The sequence below is a fragment of the Tachyglossus aculeatus genome, chromosome 6 (genome assembly GCF_015852505.1).
Source record: "Tachyglossus aculeatus isolate mTacAcu1 chromosome 6, mTacAcu1.pri, whole genome shotgun sequence".
Classification (NCBI taxonomy): Eukaryota; Metazoa; Chordata; class Mammalia; order Monotremata; family Tachyglossidae; genus Tachyglossus; species Tachyglossus aculeatus.
The window spans coordinates 5,525,534-5,544,552 of NC_052071.1; the positions used below are offsets into that span (position 1 = coordinate 5,525,534).

Below are 19,019 nucleotides of genomic sequence, written 5' to 3' on the forward strand. Positions count from 1 at the left end.
AATGAGTGAATGAATTTGCCCAAGGTCACACAGCTGACAACTGGTAGAGCTGGGATTAGAACCCACGACTTTTGACTCCCAAGCCCGGGCTCTTTCCACCGAGCCACACTGCTTCTCATGGGCAAGGATCACATCTACCCAATCTGCTGGGTGCTCCTTTCCCAAGCGCTCAGTACAGTGCTCTCTGCACGTATTAAGTGCTCAGTCAATACCATTGATTGACCGATTGATCTATTGATTGTACCCTTTTGGAACTTCCCGGACAGAGTCACTTACCCAGAAGGGGAAGTTCCCTTCTCCCCACCTACCGATTTTCAGGCTACCGATTTTCAGACTACCCATTGACCCACCCCTTCGAGCCCCTCATAGTAATAATAATAATAATAATGATGATCCTAATAATAATGATCTCCCATTTTGCTGTGTGACCTTGGGCGAGTCACTTTACTTCCTCTGGACCTCCTTTCCCTCATCTGTAGATGGGGATTGAGACTGGGAGCCCCACGTGGGACAGGGACTGTGTCCAACCTGATTTGCTTGTATCCACCCCGGCGCTTAGTACAGTGCCTGGCACACAGTAAGCGCTTAACAAATACTACGGTTATCATTATTGTCATTATAACGGTGGCATTTGTTAAGCACTTACTGTGTCAGACAGTCGTTTGTATCAAAAGAGCACAGGCTTTGAAGTCAAAGGTCGTGGGTTCAAATCTCGGCTCTGCCAATTGTCAGCTGTGAGATTTTGGGCAAGTCACTTCACTTCTCTGGGCCTCAGTGACCCCATCTGTAAAATGGGGATGAAGACCGTGAGCCCCCCGCGGGACAACCTGATCACCTTGTAACCTCCCCAGCGCTTACAACGGTGCTTTGCACATAGTAAGCGCTTAATAAATGCCATTATTATTATTACTGTGTGCAGAGCACTGTACTGAGCATTGGGAGAGTACCCTCTAAACCGTGAGTGTTCACTGAATGCCATTAATCGATCGATGGTTGTCTTGTCCTCTCTCAAGTGCTGAGAACGATGTTCTGCGCAGGGTCAGCGCTCACCGCATCTCACTGATTGTTTCAGGGTCCTACAACCGAAAGGCCGCCGGCATTTCCATCCTGTCGAGGAAACTGGCCGTCCGTCGGCTGGAGTCCCGGCCGCCCCCGGCGGGCCTCGGGCGAGCCCCCGGCCCGCCCTGGGGCAGAGAGACCGAAGCCTCTCTGGAACTGCTGTGCCACCACCTGACGGATGCCGTCGTCTCCCACGTCGTGTCGCGAGTCTCCGACGGCCCCGCCCGGCCGAGAGCGTCCCCGGCCCCCGACCGGGTGGTGTCCGTCCAGTCCCGGGGGCCGGGGCTGAGGCGGTTGGAACGCCTCGTGGTGCCCGTGAGCGCCCTGGCCTCGGGCATCTCGGACGTCACCCTCCGAATCCTCTCCAACAGCAACATCCTGCGGGCCGCCCGGACTGGGGGCCGGCCTCCGGCCTACGGGTGGTACCCGGGGGTGTCCGACGCCGACCTGGACGAGGTCTTCCAAGACCTCCTCGTAGCGGCGATTCACGTGTTGTCCCAGGGGTTGCGAGCGAAGGCCGGGCCTGGGGGTCAAGGACGACCCTTCCCCCAGCCGAAGGGCGCCCGCTTCCCGGACGCCCGTCCGGGGGCACCCCGAGGCGTTCTGGACCGGCCGTCCCCGGGCGACCCAATCCGGCCCCTCGCCGACAAGATCGACCGCCTCCTGGGCAGCCTGAGAAGCAACGAATCGAAAGAGCTGGTCCAGACGGTTTTTCGGATCGTGTTTGACTTGTTCCCGCCCGGGGATGACGCGGGACCAGCGGGCGCGTCCGAGGGACCCGCGGACGACGTCCTGGGCGCCCTTCCTTCCCGTCTCGGCGCCAGCCGACCGGAAAGCGGCCTGGGCCTGTCCCCCAGGTCCGCCTTCCTGCTGAACGTGGTGTGCGAGAAGCTCATTCGGACGCTCTTAGAGCAGTGCACCGATCTCGAGCGCGACGCCCGTGGAGCTCTGCTCGAGGACTTGTCTGAGCGGCTCCTCCCCCGGATTCGGAGGCACGGGGAGGACGACCCCCGTCGGCCTAAGAGGACGGAGGACGCCGGCCCGGCGGAGCCACGACGGGGAGGCCCGAGGTTCGCGGAGGAGGCCGAGCCCGGCCTGGAGCCGTCGGACTCCCTGCTGAGCGTCATCTCCCACGGCCTAGTCAAGTCCCTGATGGAGAAGCTGGCCGCCTCCGGTAGTCATCCGTCCCCAGCCCTGGAGGCCCCGCTGCCGTCCCCTCGCCCCTTCGGGGGCAGGGATGAGGGGACGGCCTCCGGCTCCCCGGCCGGGAAACCGGGACCGCGGCCCGCCAAAGGAGCCCTGCCGCCCGGGAGTCCGGCTCCGGGAAGCGTGAAGACGAAAGGGGCGTCGCCGCTTGGGCCCCCGAGCCCGGCCGGGCCGGACACCCGCGTCTACTCGGCCACGTTCGTGGAGACCGTCATCTCCGACCTCTTCTCCCAGATCTTCGCCTCGTTCCGGGACGGGGCGGGGTGCCTCCCGGACGCGGAGTTGGACAAGCTGAACGTGCGCTTCGTGGAGCCCGTGGTGGAGGCCTTCAACCGGGCCCCGGTCAGCGTCCTCCAGGACGCGGAGGAGAGGCTGTGCTTCCCGCCGCTGTGCGGGGAGGCCGTCGACCGGGTCGTCGGGTCTGTCTTCGGCGAGGTGCTGCGGGAGTACCGGGCCCGGGCGGCCGACGGGCGGGGGGCGGCCGGCGACCTCGACGCCCTGGCCGAGAGGACCACCCGCCTGGTCTTGGGAGAGATCCTGGATTACCAGCTCCCGCCGTGCTTCGTGGGGAAGCTGCCTCCCGGCGCCTACTCCCCGCTCCGGGCCGAGGGCGTCCTGCGGAAGCTGAACGCCAGCCTGCGGGCCGCCCCCGCCGCGTACTCCACCGTGCTGCCGTACTCGTTCCTGGAAGAGGTGATCCGGAGGCTCGCGGCGCGGCTCTTCCCCCCGACGGCGGGGGACCCCGACCCGTCAACGCGCGCGGTCGACGAGATCACGCAGGCCGTCTCCAAGCACAAGATCTGGCTGGCCGGCCACGAGGCCGAGAGAGACGGCCGCTCCGAAGCGGCCCTGCGGAGGATGGTGGACTCGGTCTACGGCCACCTCCTGCGGCTGTCCGGCTCCCGGAGGGCCGTGCGGAAGAGCATCGCCGGCCAGAGCCCGCTGGTCGTCGACCGGATCGCCGGCTTCATCGTCCAGGAGATCGCGGACCATCACCTCCGGCCCTTCCTGTCTGCCGGGATGGCCCCCCGCTTCCAGGCCCAGGTGGATCCGGCTCCCGCCCCGTGCGTAGGCAGGCCCGGCGGGGGCGTCTACCCCGCGCCTTTCCCAGAGCACGCTCTGACCGGGCTGTCGTCCGAGATCGTCCCTCTGAGAGGAGGCGGGGCCGGAGCCCAGGCTGTACGTGACGGAGACGTGGTGGACCACCTCGTGGACTCGGTGTATGGCGACGTGCTGAGGCAGCACGGGCTGGACCCAGGGGTGGCCCGCCTCCCTCACCCCCTCTTCTCCGGGGAGTCGGCGGCTCCTCCCGCCCCGATTGACGCCGCGGTCCACGCCCCGGGCCCCTACAGCACCGTGCTTCCCTACGCGTTCCTCGAGGACCTGATCGTCGGCCTCCTGGCCCGGATCTTTTCTTCGAGCCCACCGAGGGACGGGCCCGGGGACCCTCCGCGAGCCGGCCTCAACGCGGTGGCTTCGCGGCTCATCGGCGACATCAGGGCGAAGATCTTGAGGCATGAAATCGGGTTCTCCCGCGACGGGGAGGCGGCGGCGGCCGTCCACTCGGAGGAAGAGGTCCAGAGCCTCGTGGACTCGGTCTTGGGGGGCATCGCGCGGGAGTCCGGCCCGCGGGAGGCCCCGCAGAGGGACCCGGCCGGCGGCGGCACCGGAGACGTCCCAGCCGACCGGATCGCCGGCGCCATCGTCCAGAGCGTCTGCCGCCGGCACCTGCAGCCGTTCGTAACCGCGAGGGTCCCCCCTCGGCCCTCCGGTGAGACGACGCCCTGGTTGGGCCTTGGCGCCCGGATCTACCCTTCCGCCTTTCTGGAGGAGATCACATCCGGGGTCGTGGCCAAAATACTCGGCGGTCAACCGGGAGGCCCCGGGAGCCAACTGGAGGAGCGGGCCGCGGGTCTGACGCGCTCGGTCGCCGAGGAGTTCGCCAGGGCCCGTGTCAGCGTCCTCTCCCAGGCTGCCGAGGAGACCCTGGGCCTGCCGCCCGTCGAGAAGGCCGTGACCGCCAGAATAGTCGACTCGGTCCACCGGCGGGTCCTGAGGGGGTCCTGCTTGGCCCGTCAGGGCGACCCGAGGACCCTCGCCGAGGAGATCGCCGGAGTCGTCCTGGCGGAGACTTGCCACTTCCAGCTCCAGGCCCGCTTGAAAGGGCGGGTCCCGCCCGATTCCTTCTCGACCCTGAAGGCGGAAGCGGTGACTTGGAGGGTCCGAGAGCGCCTGGGCCCCGGCGGGCCCCCCGCGGGCTACACGTCAACCTTCTCCTACGCCCAGGTGGAAGAGATCGTCACCCGGCTCCTGTCCCGGGTGGTCCCCCGGCCCGGCCCCGACGACCCCGCCTTCCGCGAGACGGTCTCGAGACTGATGGGCGAGATCGTGACCACGGTCTCCAGGCACGCCATCTGGATCACCGAGCAGGGGCCCGGCCGGCCCGGCGTCGGCGGGGGGGTCTCCGCGGCGGATCTCGAGCGCATGGTGGCCACGGTCTCCTCTGACCTCTCCCGGGCCCGTCTGGACGGCACCTTCCCGTCGGAAGGGGCCTGGGATCCGGATCACCTCCCCGTCCCCAAGCTGGCGAGCTTCATCATCCGGGCCATCGTCGACCACCACCTCCACTCGTTCTCCCCGGGAGTGACCGGGCCCCCGCCCGCCACGGCCCACCTGGCTGAGGTGATGGTCACCCCGTCCACGGGCGGGGACGGGGGCCGCGTCAGCCGTTCCCGGGCGGCCCTGGTCAACTCTGCCCCGTTCTTGGAGGAAGTCCTCTCGGGCCTCTTAACCAAAATCCTCTACGCCTTCGCCAACAACATATTCTACACGGACGGCCCGCACGGCCCCGCCTCCAAAGTGACCGGCATCGTGAAGGGCCTGGTGGGGGCCATCGTGCGAGAGTTCGACGAGGCGCAGATCGTGTTCACCGAGGGCCCGGGCGGGGACCTGGGCTCTTGTCCGAGAGCCAGGGAGATGGTGGGCCAGGTGGTCAACTCCGTGTACGACAGAATCCTGGGCGAATACCGATCCCTGATCTTCATTTACCGAGACGTCCAGAGGGACCCCAAGACCGTGGGGCGGAAGATCTACAATTTGGTCCTGGGTGAGATTTACGATTACCAGATGGAGGCCCTCATCTCGGGCGAGTCGCCGGCCAACTGCGCCTCGCTCAGGGCCGAGAAGATCGTCGCCAACGTGCTCGGGGCCATCGGCAAGGGGAGCCCAACTCCGCCCTCGTTTGTCACGGTGTTGCCTCGTTCCCTGATAGAGGAGATGATCTACAAGCTCCTGACGCACCTCTTCCCCTCCTATTTCCCGGCCGCGGCGCCCGAGACGGGAGCGCCGGCCCCGGCGGACCCCGGCTTTTCCGAGGCGGCTTCGCGGCTGACCCGGGATGTCCTGTCGGAAATCTCGGAGCACGAGATCCGGCTGGCCCCCGCCGGGCCGGAGCCACTCCACGAGCCGGTGGAGCGGAGCCGGGAGGTGGCTGACGCCGTCTGCAGGAACATCCTAAAACACCCCGATTTTCCATCGGAAGTCGAGAGGGACCTGGAAAAGGAGGCTGGGCGGGCCGTCTCCGGGGTGGTCGGCCTGCTGATGAAGGAGCTTGTCAATCAGCACCTTGACCCGTTCCTAGAAAGAGATGGGGCCCCCGAGGCCCCGCCGAGTGAGATCAGCCGGAGCGAGACCCCCCGATCGCCAAAGGGACGGAGGCCACCGCCGCCATCGTCATCGTCGCCCCCCGCGGTCTACTCGGCCGCCTTTTTAGAAGACGTCATCTTCGGGCTCGTCCGCAAAATTTATTCCCTCCCCGATCCCGGCGAACCCGGGAGCCCGGAAGGGGACGTCCTGAGGAAGGCCACGAAATTAGTCGACTCGCTGATGGAGGAGTTTAAGAGGAATGACATTCGGGTCCTGCCAGATGCAGAAGAAAAGCTCTCCTGCCCGCGTGTAGATGAGGAAACGGTCGGCAAGATCGCGGACTCCGTGTACGATCAGGTTTTGGAGAACTACGGCTCCGAACAAGACATCTACAGAGACCTGAACGAGGATGACAAGGCGCTGGTGGAAACCCTTGTCAGCCTGGCGAAGAAGGCCACCTCGGCCTTCCGGCTCCGGCCGCTGTTTTCCGGAGGCTGGTCTTCCTTCCTGTTGTCGTTCCTCGAACCCGGGGATATAACTCACGGGGTGAAAAATCCTCCGCCGGGGGCGACGACGACGGTCCTCGTGGAGGAAACGCCCGGGCCGCCGCCCGAAGACACGCCGCGCAAATCCCAAACGCCCAAACCGCCGTCGAAAGTAACTCCGTTTGCTTCCGAGACGCCCCGGCCACCGAAAGCCGTGCCGTTCGCGTCCAGAGCACCCAAGACGCCGAAAGCCACACAGCTCGCGTCCGAAATGCCCAGGCCGCCGCCGAAAGCCACACAGCTCACGTCCGAAACGCCCAGGCCGCCGCCGAAAGCCACCCAGCTCGTGTCCGAAGCACCCAGGCCTCCGCCGAAAGCCATGCAGCTCGCATCCGAAGCACCCAGGCCTCCGCCGAAAGCCACCCAGCTCGCGTCCGAAGCACCCAGGCCTCCGCCGAAAGCCATGCAGCTCACATCTGAAGCACCCAGGCCTCCGCCGAAAGCCACCCAGCTCGTGTCCGAAGCACCCAGGCCTCCGCCGAAAGCCACCCAGCTCGTGTCCGAAGCACCCAGGCCTCCACCGAAAGCCGCCCAGCTCGCCTCCAAAATGCCCAAGCCACCAAAAGCCACACCGCCTGCGTCCGAGACGCCTAAGCCACCACCCGAAGCCACGCCGCGGACGTCCGAAACGCCCAAGCCGCCATCCAAAGTCACGTCGTTTGCTTCCGAAACGCCCAGGCCGCCGCCCAAAGCGACGCCACTAGCGTCTGAAATGCCGAAGCCACCGATAGCCACGCGACACGCCCCCAAAATGCCCAAACTGCCACCAAAAGCCACGCCGCCTGCGTCCGGGACGCCCAAGCCGCCGCCCAAAATCACGTCTTTTGCATCCGAGACGGACAGCCATCTCCAAGTCGGCTCGGAGGGCTCCCATAAGGGCACCGCTCATCCTGCCGACCTGAAAGTGAAAAAGCACTCCCTGGACCCCGACTCCCACAGAGTAAGGTACGAGGAGAGGAGGGCGGAGCCGGGGTGGGCGGACGTGTACGAGGACCTGCCCGCCTCCTACGAAGACGTCCAGAACGTCATCGAAAACATCTACAGCAACATCCTGTACAGCTCCGACCCCCAGCTCTCGGTCTCCGGCGCCGCAAAGGCGAGAAGTCGCTCGCTGGATCAGTTCACGAACGTGATCAGGAGGCTCGTCGAAATGCAGAATCTGCCGACCGCCAGCCCGCGGCATTCGGAGGACAAGGGCGTCCCCCCCGCCCCCAGCGGGAAGACTCCGGCCCCCCCGCCGCCCCCGTCCCCGCCCCCCATCTTTTCCGCTCAGTTTTTGGAAGAGGTCCTCACGGAAATCGTCAACAAATTAGTCTCCCCCTCCCCGCCGGGAGGCCGGGACCGCGGGGAGGCGGAGGCGGAGGCCGGGGAGGGCAACGGAGAGCTCTTCGAGGCGGCCATGAGGTTGGTCGACTCCGTCGCGAAGGAGCTGTCGGAAGCGCAGGTCCGGATCCTGAGGCGGGAGGGGGAGGCCGGGGGTCCGGCCTCCGCCGACCGGGCTGCGGTGGACAGGGCGGTCCACTCGTCCATGTGCGGGGTCCTGCGGGACTACGGGCCCCCCGAAGCCATCCGGGCCCACCTCGAGGAAGGGGACGCGGAACTGGCCAAGACGCTGACGGGGGCCGTGGTGACGGGACTCCTGGAACACCGGATCGACCCGGCCCCGTCCGGCGAGGGGCCGGACCCTCCCTGCTCCACCCTGGAGCCCGAGGAGGTGGTGAGGAGAGTCCGCCAGGCCAGTGGGAGAAGCGCTCGAGGGCCTCGGACCCCGGCGCCGGCCACCGTCACGCTGCCCCACGCGTTTCTGGAAGACCTGATCACCGTCCTCCTGGCCAGGATCTTCTCGCCCCCCGCCGCCCCGCCGCGGGCGTCCCCGGGGGCCGGGGCTCCCGGCGGCTTCTCTGAGCAGGGCTTCGTCCAGATGAAGCTGGTGAGCATGGTGATGACGGAGATCTCCAAGGAGAGGAGCCTGAGGATCCAGCACGCGGAGTTCCTGGGCCCCGGCGACGACGAGGTCCTGCGGGCGGTGGCCGAATCGATCTACGCCCGCCTCCTGCCCCAGTTCGGGTCCCCCGCGGCCCTCCGGAAGTGCGCCGCGGGGGGCTGCAGCGTCCTCTCGGAGACCATCGCGGACGGCGTGATCCGCGAGGTGTCCGGCGAGCCGCTGCGGACGTACTTCTCGGGGGAGCTGACCCCCGGCCGCTGCGGGGAGGTGGACGCCGTCGTGGACGACATCCTCCGGGGAATCGGCGAAGCCGTGGGGCCCCCGCCGCCCAGCCCGCCTGCCCGCGAGCGGTCGCTGCCCTCCGACGTCCTGGAGGAGATCGCCGTCAAGTTCCTGACCAAACTCCTGTCCGGGTACCCCTGGGGGGACTCCGGGGAGGAAGACGACGGGTCCCCGGAGACCGAGATGGCCGGCATCGCCTCGAAGGTCGTCGGCTCGCTGCAGGAATTGCTCTCCCGGAGCCAGATTCGCCTGGTGAGGCTGGTCAGCGAGGCCTGCTCCTCGCAGGCCGGGGCGGGGGAGCTCACCGACCGGATTGCCGACGCCGTCTACCAGGGCCTCCTGAGCCAGGCCGGCTCCCTCGGGGCCGTCTTCGAAGACCTGCTGGGCGAGGGCGACGCCCTGGCCGACGCCATCGGCTCCCTGATGGTCAGGGAGATCGAGAACTCGGAATTCCGGCCCGGCCCGACGGGAGAGGCGGCCCCCGGGAGAGGCGACGGGGGCCTGGAGGCCGGCGGGATCGTCCGGAGGGTCCTGGGGACGGTGGGCGGGCCCAAGGCCGCCCCCCGGGCAGACCCCCCGCCGATCGCCACGTTAGTCGAGGAGGTCCGGGCCCTGTTCCTGGAGAAGGTCGCGGCCCTGCCGCGGGCCGGACCCCCGTATAAGGGTCTCTCCGAGCCGGAGCTGCACCGGGCCGCCTCCCGCCTGAAGAGATCCGTGGAGGCGGAGGTGTCCAAGAGCGACGTCGGCCCGGAGACCGCGGGCCTCACCGAAGACGTCCTGAACACCGAGGACGTCGAGATGGTCTCCCAGGTGGTCGACTCCATCTACTGCACCGTCCCCCGGGAAGCCGGGCCGGACGAGGACCTCCTGGACGAGCTCCGGGGCCTCGGCGGCGACCTCCTGGAAAAAGCGGCAGGCCCGATCGGCGACGAGATCTCCGCCATCCCGGGGCCGGCGAGCGCGCGGCCCTCTCCCGGAGACGCCCTCGGGAACCTGGACGTGGAGGCGGCTGGGGAGGAGGGCCCGGAGGGCTCCGATGGCGAGGCGGGAGAGGACCTCGTCACCCCCCCCGCAGGCCGAGGACCCCCCGGTCAAGCTCGTCCCCTGCATCGGGGCCAAGCCGGTGAAGATCGACCCGTCCATTGTCTCCGAACACCTGGCGGTGATTTCCGTGAAGACCCGTTCCCTGGAAGAGCTGAAGAAGCAGTGTCTCTCCAAGACCGGGCTGAGCCTCGGGGAGCTGCGGAAGGCCTCCATCACCGGCAAGAGCTGCTCCTCCTCCGGGGCCTCCATCGGAGACCACAAGAAAGAGCGACGCATCTCCCTCGATAAGACCGGACGGTTGGACCTGAAGCCCTTGGAGGTGAGGACGGGGGGCGAAGGGAGCGGATTCCACGGCCACTCCCCGGGGGGGATCTGGGAACGGGGCCGGATCGGCCCGGATCAGCTTCCCTGTCGGGCGGAAGGGCCAGGGGTGACGAGATGACCTCCCTCCCGGGGTCACTCACAGCCGGTCCTTGGCGGAAACTCAATCTCATCCTCTCAATTCGGGACACGCCATTATGTTGCCAACTTGTTCTTCCCAAGCGCTTAGTACAGTGCTCTGCACACAGTAAGCGCTCAATAAATACGATTGAATGAAATCCGGGTTGGGGTCAGGGAGGATCATGCAGTCAGCGCAGCGTGGCTCAGTGGAAAGAGCCCGGGCTTTGGAGTCCGAGGTCGTGGGTTCAAATCCTGGCTCCGCCGATTGTCAGCTGTGTGACTTTGGGCAAGTCACTTCACTTCTCTGGGCCTCAGTTCCCTCATCTGTAAAATGAGGATTGACTGTGAGTCCCCTGTGGGACAACCTGATCACCTTGTAACCCCCCCAGCGCTTAGAACAGTGCTTTGCACATAGTAAGCTCTTAATAAATGCCATTATCATCATCATCATCATCATGACTTATCGAGCGCTTACTGTGTGCGGAGCACTGGACTAAGCGCCTGGGAGAGGATAATAATAATAATGATGACATTTATTAAGTGCTTACTATGTGCAAAGCACTGTTCTAAGCGCTGGGGGGGGGATACAAGGTGATCAGGTTGTCCCACGGGGGGCTCACAGTCTTAATCCCCATTTTACAGATGAGGTAACCGAGGCACAGAGAAGTGAAGTGACTTGCCCCAAGTCCCACAGCTGACAGTTGGCGGAGCCGGGATTTGAACCCCTGACCTCCGACTCCAAAGCCCGGGCTCTTTCCACTGAGCCACGCTGCTTCTATGAATTCGACGGAGACGGTAGACTCATTCCTTGCCCACCGAATGAGATGGTTGTGTTTTGGAGTCCCTATTTAGGCCAAAATGACAGGAGAAAATTCCTCCCCCGCAACACACACACAAACACACACACTCCGCCCCAGAATAAGCGCTTAAATTCCACAATTGTTTTGGTCCAGGCACTGGACTGATCCCTGGGAGAGATAGGAGATAATCCGGTTGAACAGTGTCCCCGTCCCACTGGGGGACCCCCGGTCTGAGGGAGGAGGGTGAAGGGAGGACGGTTGTGAAATCCCCATTTGACAGATAAAGAAACCGAGGCCAGAGACTCAATCCATCAATCGATGGTACTTCCAACTTGTACTTCCCAAGCGCTTAGTACAGTGCTCTGCACACAGTAAGCGCTCAATAAATACAATTGATTGATTGATTGATTGTTGAGCCCTGACTGCGGGCAGGGCGCTGGGCTAAGCGCTCAGGGGCGTCCAGTAAAACAGAGTTGGTCGACACATCCCGGGCCTGCAATGAGCCGACAGGCTAGAGGGGGAGAAGGACGTTAACGGAAATAAAGAAATTGTGACTATGGAACCTGAGGGCTGTGGAGCTGAGATTAAAAGGGAAGCAGTGTGGTTCAGTGAAAAGAGCCCGGGCTTGGGAGTCGGAGGTCGTGGGTTCAAATCCTGGCTCCGCCACTTGTCAGCTGTGGGACCTTGGGCAAGTCGCTTCACTTCTCTGGGCCTCAGTTCCCTCATCTGGAAAATGGGGATGAAGACTGTGAGCCCCACGTGGGACAACCTGATTACCTTGTATCCACCCCAGCGCTTAGAACAGTGCTTGGCACATAGTAAGCGCTTAACAAATACCAACATTATTATGATTATTATTATTACCAAGTGCCTAGATCCTAGTGAGAAGCAGTGTGGCCTAGTGGGTAGAGCCCGGGCCTGGGCCTCAGAAGGCCCTGGGTTCTCCTCCCGGCTCCTCTACTTGCCTGCTGGGTGACCTGGGGCAAGTCGTTCACTTCTCCGGGCCTCAGTTCCCTCATCTGGAAAATGGGGATGAAGACTGTGAGCCCCACGTGGGACAACCTGATTACCTTGTATCCACCCCAGCGCTTAGAACAGTGCTTGGCACATAGTAAGCGCTTAACAAATACCAACATTATTATGATTATTATTATTACCAAGTGCCTAGATCCTAGTGAGAAGCAGAGTGGCCTAGTGGGTAGAGCCCGGGCCTGGGCCTCAGAAGGCCCTGGGTTCTCCTCCTGGCTCCTCTACTTGCCTGCTGGGTGACCTTGGGCAAGTCGCTTCACTTCTCTGGGCCTCAGTTCCCTCATCTGGAAAATGGGGATGAAGACTGTGAGCCCCACGTGGGACAACCTGATTACCTTGTATCCACCCCAGCGCTTAGAACAGTGCTTGGCACATAGTAAGCGCTTAACAAATACCAACATTATTATGATTATTATTGTTAGCAAGTGCCTAGATCCTAGCGAGAAGCAGCGTGGCCTAGTGGGTAGAGCCCGGGCCTGGGCCTCAGAAGGACCTGGGTTCTCCTCCCGGCTCCTCTACGTGTCTGCTGGGTGACCTTGGGCAAGTCGCTTCACTTCTCTGGGCCTCAGTTCCCTCATCAGTAAAATAGGGATGAAGACTGTGAGCCCTATGTGGGACAACCTGATTACCTTGTATCCACCCCAGCGCTTAGAACAGTGCTTGGCACATGGTAAGCGCTTAACAAGTACCAACATTATTATTATTATTATTATTATTATTACCAAGTGCCTAGATCCTAGTGAGAAGCAGCGTGGCCTAGTGGGTAGAACCCGGGCCTGGGCCTCAGAAGGCCCTGGGTTCTCCTCCCGGCTCCTCTACTTGCCTGCTGGGTGACCTTGGGCAAGTCGCTTCACCTCTCTGGGCCTCAGTTCCCTCGTCAGTAAAATAGGGATGAAGACCGCGAACCCCCGCAGTGGGACAACCTCCCCAGCACTTTGCGCCTAGTAAGCGCTTAATAAATGCCGTTATTATTATTGTTTTATTATTATTGTTATTTCCCCCCTTCCCTGGCAGGCTGCGTGTCGCAATTCCTTCCAGAACATCACGAAGCCGGACATCACCCGGGTGGAACTTCTGAAAGACGTGCAAGACCGGAAGGACCTCATCATCCGCCTCGTGGCTCACGACATCGACCAGGACAGCCCGGGCGGCCGACAGGAGGAGGATCGCCTGGCCGAGGAGGCGGAGGAGGAGGAGGAGGAAGAGATTGTGCTCAAGGAAGAGGCCCCCGCCTTCTTCGCCGACACCATCTTCGAGGAGGAGACCGAGTCCGGCGAGTCGGGCGCCTTCCCGAAGCCGTCGGGCAGCAGGCCCAGCCTGCCCAAGCCCTCCCTGAGCAGCAGCAGCCTGAAGAAGTTCCTGTCGCTGAGCAAGTGCTGCCAGGACGCTTCCACCACGGCTCCCGAGGTGGCCGTCGCCACCCCGAGCCAGACGCGGGCCCCCGAGGAGAAACCGAGGCACAGCAGCGGGACGCTCCCGCGGAGGGACGCGGAGGGCCCTGCTCCCCCTCCTACCCGGAGAGTCTCCCCAGAGAAACATGAACGACCCCTGACCAGTGTGAGTGAAGAGTGCGGAGCTGCCTTGATTTATTTTCTTCCTGGTTTTTGGTGATGATAATAATAATGGTATTTGTTAAGCGCTTACTTAACAATCGTAAATACAATCAATCGTATTTATTGAGCGCTTACTGTGTGCAGAGCACTGTACTAAGCGCTCGGGAAGTACAAGTTGGCAACATATTCTAAGCACTGTTCTAAGCGCTGGGGGGATACAGGGTAATCTGGTTGTCCGACGTGGGGCTCACAGTCTTCACCCCCATTTTCCAGATGAGGGAACTGAGGCACAGAGAAGTGAAGTGGCTTGCCCAAACTCACATAGCAGACAAGTGGTGGAGCTGGGATTAGAACCCAAGACCTCCGGCTCCCAAGCCCAGGCTGTTTCCACTGAGCCACGCTGCTTCACGGCTTGTTACGTGTATTTGTTAAATGCTCACTATGTTCCAAGCACTGTTCTAAGCGCTGGGGGAGATACTGGGTAATCTGGTTGTCCCACGTGGGGCTCACAGTCTTCATCCCCATTTTCCAGATGAGGGAACTGAGGCACAGAGAAGTGAAGTGGTTCGCCCAAACTCACATAGCAGAGAAGTGGCGGAGCTGGGATTAGAACCCAAGACCTCTGACTCCCAAGCCTGGGCTCTTTCCACTGAGCCACGCTGCTTCACGGCTTGTTACTTGTATTTTTTAAACGCTTACTATGTGCCAAGCGCTGCTCTAAGCACTGGGGTAGATTCATTCATTCATTCAATCGTATTTTTTGAGCGCTCACTGCGTGCAGAGCACTGTACTAAGCGCTTGGGAAGTACAAGTTGGCAACGTATAGAGATGGTCCCTACCCAACAGCGGGCTCATGGTCTAGAAGGGGGAGACCTAAGGGGTAGATATAAGTGAGTCGGGTTGAACATAGTCCCTGTCCCACATAATAATAATAATAATAATAATAATAATAATAATACCGGTTATTTGTTAAGCGCTTACTCTGTGCCATGCACTGTTCTAAGCGCTGGACTAGATAAAAGCTAGGGAGGTTGGACCCAGTCCCTGACCCCCATAATAATAATAATCATGGTACTTATTAAGCACTTACTATGTGCCAAGCACTGTTCTAAGCGCTGAGGTAAATAGAAGCTAGTCAGGTTGGACACAGTCCCTGCCCCACCGCAGCGTGGCTCAGTGGAAAGAGCCCAGGCTTAGGAGTCAGAGGTCGTGGGTTCTAATCCCGGCTCCGCCACTTGTCGGCGGTGTGACTTTGGGCGAGTCACTTCACTTCTCTGGGCCTCAGTTCCCTCATCTGTAAAAGTGGGGATGAAGACTGTGAGCCCCCCGTGGGACAACCTGATCACCTATCCCCCCAGCTCTTAGAACAGTGCTTTGCACCTAGTAAGCGCTTAACAAATACCAGCATCATCATCATCAATAATAATAATATAATAATAATAATAGTACTTGTTAAGGGCTTACTATATGCCTAGCCCTGAGCTAGATATAAACTAGGACTCAGTCCCATGAAGACCGACGGATAAAGGAAACGTTCACCAGGACCCCGGGTATTTTGGGGAAGGGGTCATTTCGGCATCCCCCCGCCCCCCAACACTGGGTATTTCTCTAGCTTCTTCAGACAGTTCAAGGAGCTGTCTGCGTGATTTATTTTCCTCACCCCTTTCACTGCTTCATTGTTTTCCAGGGAGAGAAACCGCCTTCCTCAGAGCCCGCTCATTATCTGATCCACAGGACCATGAGTTCTTCATCCTATAACCAAGAGGATTTGGCCTCGCCTCCACCTGGGTACCTTCGATTACGGTGATATCCGGCGACGTCTAGTCTGCCGAGAGGCAGCGCGGCTCAGTGGAAAGAGCACGGGCTCGGGAGTCAGAGGTCACGGGTTCTAATCCCGGCTCCACCACACGCCTGCAAGTCACAACTTCTCTGAGCCCCGGTTACCTCATCTGTAAAACGGGGATGAAGACTGTGAGCCCCATGTGGGACCTTGTATCCTCTCCAGTGCTTAGAACAGTGCTTTGCACATAGAAAGCGCTTCACAAATGCCATTATTATTAATACAGTCGGCTTTAAAGGCCTCCCTCAGCCTCCCACCTCCTACCTCACCGCACTGCTCTCCTGCTACAGCCCAGCCCACACAGTCTGCTCCTCTAATTCCAGCCTTCTCATCGTACTTCCATCACATCTATCTCGCCACCGATCCCTCGCCCACGTCCTGCCTTTGACCTGGAACCCCCTACATCCACATTCACCAGCCCACCGCTCTCCCCAGCCTCCTGAAATCCACATCTCCTTCCTCAACTATGCCTTCATTTTTCTTTAATGGTATTTGTTAAGCGCTTTACTAAAGGGCCAGGCCCTGTACCAAGCGCCAGGGTGAATACAAGCTAATCAGGTTGGACACAGTCCCTGTTCCACAGCCTTAATCCCCATTTTATAGATGAGGGGACTGAGGTTCAGAGAAGTGAAGCGACTCCCCCAAGGTCCCCCAGCAGACAAGTGGCGAGCCAGGATTAGAATCCAGATCCCCCGACCCCCGGTTGTGGCTCTGTCCCCTGGGCCATTTCTTCACGGTGGGCCGTCAGATATATGAAAGGAGAGAGTATGCCAGGCCAGAAGCAAGATGTGGGCAAGAGGTTGGCAGAGACAGACAAGATGGGGAGGGACAGTGAGCAGGTTGGCGCCGGAGGAGCAGAGTGTGCGGGCCGGGCCGGAGGAGGAAATCAAGGATGTGAGGGAGGAGGGGGCCACCCCGGGGAGGCCTTTAAATAATAATAATAATAATGATGGCATTTATTAAGCACTTACTATGTGCAAAGCACTGTTCTAAGCGCTGGGGAGGTTACAAGGTGATCAGCTTGTCCCATGGGGGGCTCACAGTCTTACTCCCCATTTTCCAGATGAGATCACTGAGGCCCAGAGAAGTAAAGTGACTCGCCCAAAGTCACCCAGCTGACAATTGGCGGAGCCGGGATTTGAACCCATGACCTCCGACTCCAAAGCCCGGGCTCTTTCCACTGAGCCACGCTGCTTCCCTAAGCCGACAGGGCCAGTTTCTGTTGGACGCCGGGGTGGACGGGCGACCGCCGGAGGGTCTGGAGGAGCGAGGAGATGCAAACTGAACGTTGTTGTAGAAAAATGAGGCAGGTGGAAGAGGGAAGTCTGGACCTGAGTGGGGAGAGATGGGAGGCAGGGAGGTCAGCGAGGGAAAGGAGAAGTGCTTAGACCATCATCATCAATGATATTGAGTGCTTACTGTGTACAGAGCACTGTACTAAATGCTTTGGAGAGGACAATGCAACAGAGTTGGTTAGATACGTTCCCTGCCCACGAGGAGCTGACAGACAAGAGGGGGAGTTGGACATTAATATAAATATATAATTTATACATCATCATCATCAATCGTATTTATTGAGCGCTTACTGTGTGCAGAGCACTGTACTAAGCGCTTGGGAAGTACAAATTGGCAACATATAGAGACAGTCCCTACCCAACAGTGGGCTCACAGTCTATACATATGTAGATAAGTTCTGTGGGGGCTGAGGGTGGGTGACTCTCAAATGCCCCCCTGGGATAACCTGATCACCTTGTAACCTCCCCAGCGCTTAGAACAGTGCTTTGCACATAGTAAGCGCGTAATAAATGCCATCATTATTAAATGCCCAAAGGTCACGGATCCAAGCGCACGGAGGCCGCAGAAGCAGCGTGGCTCAGTGGAAAGAGCCCGGGCTTTGGAGTCAGAGGTCGTGGGTTCGAATCCCGGCTCCGCCACATGCCTGCTGTGTGACCTTGGGGAAGTCACCTAACTTCTCGGAGCCTCAGTTACCTCATCTGGTAAATGGGGATGATGGCTGTGAGCCCCACGCGGGACAACCTGATCACCTTGTATCCCCCCAGCACTTAGAACAGTGCTTTGCACATAGAAAGCGCTTAACAAATGCCATTATTATTATTATTATTATTAGAAGGGAGAGGGGGACAGGGAAATGGGGGCTTAATCAGGAAAGACCTCTTGGAGGAGGTGTGATCATCATGGTAGCAGTTTGGATGGAGAGGAGAGGGTGGATTTTAGCAGTGTTCTGAAGGTAGAACCCACCGGATTTGGTGACAGATTGAATAGGTGGGTTGGAGGAGAGCGGTGAATCCGAAGGTAACGCCAGGATTACGGGCTAGCGAGACAGGGTGGATGGTGAGGTGGTCTACAGTGATGGGAAAGTCAGGGGGAGGATGGGGTTGGGGTGGGAAGAGGAGGAGCTCTGTATTAGACGTGTTCAGTTTAAGATGATGGGAGGACACCCAAGTAGAGCTGTTCTGAAGGCAGGAGGAGATGCGAGACGGCAGAGAGGGAAACAGAGCAGGGCTGGAGATGGAGATTTGGGAATCGTCAGCGTAGAGGTGGGAGTTGAAGTTGTGGGAGCGAATGAGTTCTCCGAGGGCGACGGTGTAGACGGAGAAGAGAAGGGGACCTGGGACTGAGCCCCGAGGGACCCCCACCGTCCGGGGGTGGGAGGCCGAGGAGGAGCCGCCCAAGGAGATGGAGAAGGAGCGGTCAGGGAGACGGGAGGAGAACCGGGGGAGGATGGAGTCGACGAAGCCGAGGTGGGCTGAGGTTTCCGGGAGCAGGGGGTGGGCCGCGGTGTCGAGGGCAGCCGAGAGGTGGAGGAGGATCAGGACGGAGTAGAGGCCGTCGGAGGAGATGTGGAGGTGTTAAAAGCGGAGGTCTGCCGGCTAGGATGGGGGACATTATCAACTGTCTGAGGGCAGAGATTGTGACTCCTCATCCTCACCCTCCCCGAAGCGCTCAGCAGGACTAGCGACGTGAAGGTCCTTTTCACCGGACGGTGATGACTGCTTTTCCTCCGTCTGGGCCGTCTGGGAAACGGAATGACATTTCTCTCCCCTTTGGCTTTTCAGAGCTCCTCCCGGACACATCCCCGAGGCTAACGCCGCAGCTTCTGGAGGTTTGTTGGCTTCCTTCGTTTCCCGTCAGGCCCTCAGCTCCTTGCGGGCAGGGAACCTGTCTGTTTCTTGTTCTGCCGTCCTCTCCCAGGCGCTTAGGACCAGCGCTCAGCCCGTAGCGAGCGCTTAATAAATGCCACCGATCGATTGACTGAAAGCGGGGAGTTTCCGGCTCTATGGGAAAATGTGTCATAATACAAACATTGGCGAAATAGCTATATTATCAAAGAACATATAGCTATAAGATCAACAATTGTAATGTCGGGTACTCCTTTATTTGGCCATTATAGTTTGTAACTATGAGTTACAAAACGTATTTTGTAACTATGGTCTAAGAAACTTTTTAAAGGAGATTTCAATTCATCATCAATCGTATTTATTGAGCGCTTACTGTGTGCAGAGCACTGTACTAAGCGTTCATAGCTGTCAGAATGTCATACATCTGAATAGTGAGCCCATAGTGAGCGCTTAATAAATAAACACCATTGAAAGGGGGGAGTTTCTGGCA

At 60.4% G+C, this 19,019-nt stretch overlaps 1 protein-coding gene across 1 annotated transcript in view; it reads left to right on the forward strand.

Annotated features, from left to right (window-relative positions):
* The window catches only part of FSIP2 (fibrous sheath interacting protein 2), an 86,312-nt gene that overhangs the window by 57,636 nt on the left and 9,657 nt on the right, over positions 1-19,019 (forward strand). The window contains 5 exon segments of the mRNA XM_038748419.1: positions 1,073-9,765; positions 9,767-10,045; positions 13,011-13,553; positions 15,237-15,337; positions 18,467-18,513. Of these exon segments, the coding sequence (XP_038604347.1) occupies positions 1,073-9,765; positions 9,767-10,045; positions 13,011-13,553; positions 15,237-15,337; positions 18,467-18,513 (9,663 nt within the window).